Source organism: Adiantum capillus-veneris, chromosome 26 (assembly GCF_014529385.1).
Source record: "Adiantum capillus-veneris isolate H3 chromosome 26, ASM1452938v2, whole genome shotgun sequence".
NCBI lineage: Eukaryota > Viridiplantae > Streptophyta > Polypodiopsida > Polypodiales > Pteridaceae > Adiantum > Adiantum capillus-veneris.
The window spans coordinates 74,084,027-74,087,355 of NC_140956.1; the positions used below are offsets into that span (position 1 = coordinate 74,084,027).

At 40.9% G+C, this 3,329-nt stretch overlaps 1 protein-coding gene across 1 annotated transcript; it reads right to left on the reverse strand.

The window, feature by feature from the left end:
• Positions 1-1,521: 1,521 nt before the first annotated feature.
• Positions 1,522-2,592, reverse strand: LOC147423660 (uncharacterized). The gene has a single exon (XM_086501506.1). It carries the CDS (start codon positions 2,590-2,592, stop codon positions 1,522-1,524), a length of 1,071 nt encoding a protein of 356 aa, XP_086357632.1.
• Between the last annotated feature and the right edge of the window lie 737 nt (positions 2,593-3,329).

A 3,329-nucleotide genomic window follows, 5' to 3' on the forward strand; every position in this document is an offset into this window, starting at 1 on the left:
ATCAATGATACATAGCCTACCAGCTAGTAGTTGATACATAGCCGATTGCTCGATTAATCCGACTGTAATAGAAAGTGGTATTTGCGAATCCACTTGAGCTAAGGACATCAATGATACCATATTTTCTGACCATCGAGGTATCATTTCTACAGAGAACAAATATGCATCTGGTAGATTATCATCTACCCCTTTGGGTGATTCCCCTGAAACAATCCTTGACAAATGATCTTCTCTTTGATGAGTAGTGCCCTTTTTCATAACCACAGTGAAATCAAATTCCAGAAGAATGATGAACCATCTCACTATTCTTCCTGTGCTGCATGGCTTGTTGACCAAGTACAGTAAAGCTTGGTGGTCCACAAAGAACACAAATTTGTTTGCTAATAGTTAATGTCTATACTTTTATACGGCATAGAGTATCCCTAATCCTTCTCTTTCAGTGGTGGTATAATTATTTTCTGCCATGTTCAACTGTCGGCTAGCATAAGAAATAGGAAAATCAATTTTTTAGTCTCCTGGTTGAGCTAGTATACACCCAATGGAAAAATTGGAAGCATCTACATGTATATGGAATATCTTATTCCAATCTGGTTCTTTCAATATTGGAGTTGAGGTGAGAGCTTGCTTAAGTTTCAAGAAGGATTCTTCACATGCTTCAGTCCACTCAAAGTGTGTAATCAAGCTATACATGGGTTTTGCAATTATAGCATACATGTAAATGAACCGTCAGTAATATCCACAATGTCCCATGAAGGCTTGAACCCCCTTGAATGTTGTTGGTCTAGGCAAATTAGCAATAACATGAATTTTATCCATATCAGTAGCTATGCCATTTTTAGACACTATATGTCCAAGAATTTTTCCTTGTCTACCCATGAATGTGCACTTTTCAGGATTTAAGCAAATCCTATAAAGTCTACATTTTTCGAATACCTTTTTTAGGTGTTCAAAATGATCAGCCTGGATTGATGAATGTATGCAGAGATCATCCATATATACTTACAAGAATTTCCTAAGATATTATTTAAAAGCATGGCTCATCAATCTTTGAAAGGTGGCTGTTGTGGGTTAGGTCAACACATGAACATCATACACAACAAGAATAACCATCTACTCCACCATACTTCATCAACAACAATTCGATCAGACACAGTAAACATAACTACTCAAAGAATATCAGAGTAAGCAGAGACAATACACTGAATAATTGCTGCACTGCACCATCATCATCACATTCATATCAGAGAACAGATACATCGTGCGCAGAACATTCCCCACTTATATAGATAAATCCGACTTAACTACCCAGTCACAAGACATTCAGCAGACTGCAACTGAAAGACAGTTACATCCGACTTGGCAAAATACAGCTCAGTAAATATCCGATAATTCAAAATCCGACTTAGCTATTCAGAGTCAGTTTCTAACATGTGCCTCTCAACACATGGCACGTCCCGGTGGTAGATTTCGCAGAAATCTGACGCGGATCCACAGATCCCTTGATCAGGAATCCACCCTCTGCTACACAGCTTCTTCCTTGCTCTGATCCTCAGCATTCACTTTATGATCCACTAGCTCTACTTCCTTTACTGCATCTGACTCTGCTGCATCAGCTTTTCCCATTTCCACCTCTTGTGCTATATCTGCAATCACAATATCAATCTGCTCTTCTGCAACTTTCTCCTCAGCTACATCCTGCATCAAAAAACTATTAGTAAAATTCTCCTCTTTCTTTTCTGCCTCTGCAAGCTGCTGTCTCTGATTCTCTTCCATCTGCTGAACCTGCTGCTTCAAACAGTCTCTCTCCTTTTGCAATTCCTCCACTTCCTTCAACAATTGTGCTTCTATCTCATGCACTAACCCTGCCTTTATCACCTCATATGGATACTTAATGACAAAGCGCATTCTTTCCTTGGTCTTTTGCCACATCTCCTGTGCAACCAAAGCTAACTGCTGCTTGAGGATAGACACTTCTCCTTCTTTCATTAATACTGCACTCAAGCTAATTTCCTCCTGTGCCAACATCTGTTGCTCTAGTACCTGCAAAGGTTCCAATCTCAACCTCTGCATCTCCACAGTGACCTGTAACTCTGCATTCCTCTTTGCCATGTCTTCCAACTCCAAAGCAACCGCTGCCTCCACTTTCTCAGTCCATTGCTTAAACTCCCCCAATGATCTCTTAACTTTTGCTAACTCCATCTTCTGTTTCCCCACTGTTTCCTCCATATCCTGCTCATACTTTACTTTCATCATAGCTATCTGCTCTTCAAACTCTTTCACCTGTGACACCTGTCCTTTAAACTCCATCAACTTTTCTGCATTCCTTTCAGCTTGCATACTCTGAACCTTCAGCATATTATTCTGCTGCCTCACAAATTCCTGCACCTGCTGCAGCATCTGAACTACTTTATCACTGTCCAATTTCCCAGTATCTACTGATACTCCAGATACTTCCTCAGCACTAAAGTCTAATCTGGAAAACACTCTGCTGACTGGTTCAGACTTCTTCCTCTTGTTGGATAATGTGAAAGCCTTACCAAGCTTTATTGGTGTTTCCTCTGCTTTTACCTGCATTGGTGAATCAACATCCATTGTGCCAAAATCTGCAAACTGCATTTTTGCTGTGATTTCTTCAAAAGGCCTCTCCTGGAGTATATTTGGCTTTCACCAAATCCTCATACGCCTCCATATGATTAGCATTAAACTTCACAAATCCTATCTTTTCAGAATGCACCATGATGGGCTGCTCAATCTGAACTGGCTGCTGCTTCTCCTACACCAGTTTTTCTGCTTTCACAGGCCACCTTGCTTCACCACTCTGTACTCTCTGTGCAAAAAAGAACAATGCTGACAAGTAGCCACATAACCTACTATTTGCCTGTGTCTTCCTCTTGTCTGAAGAATGAATCTCTGCTGCCAACTTTTCATACACCCAGTGAGCCCAGCTCACTTCTCCTCCCTGCTCTGCATAGCTCAATGGAGCAAAGTTTTCTTTTGACATATAGTCAAACTTCACAATAAAGCATAGCCTCTCCAAGTACCACTTCAGCTGCTCTCTCCTAGCATATGCCACATTCTTTAACATGTAATACTGCCTGCCTCCTTCTCTTGGACCAAATTCCTTTTTCAGTGCTTCCTCTGAACACTTTGGAATAGGTGTATTAGGATGCAAAGGCAGCTTGAACACCTCAGACACCAACTCCACACTGAGTATCACATGCGGTGACACTCTCCCCTTAGTCTTCCTAAGTATTTCCAACTGAGACTTTGCATACACATTGTTTCTACATTCTTCCCAAGGCAGAATCGCAAACTCATACAATCCTACC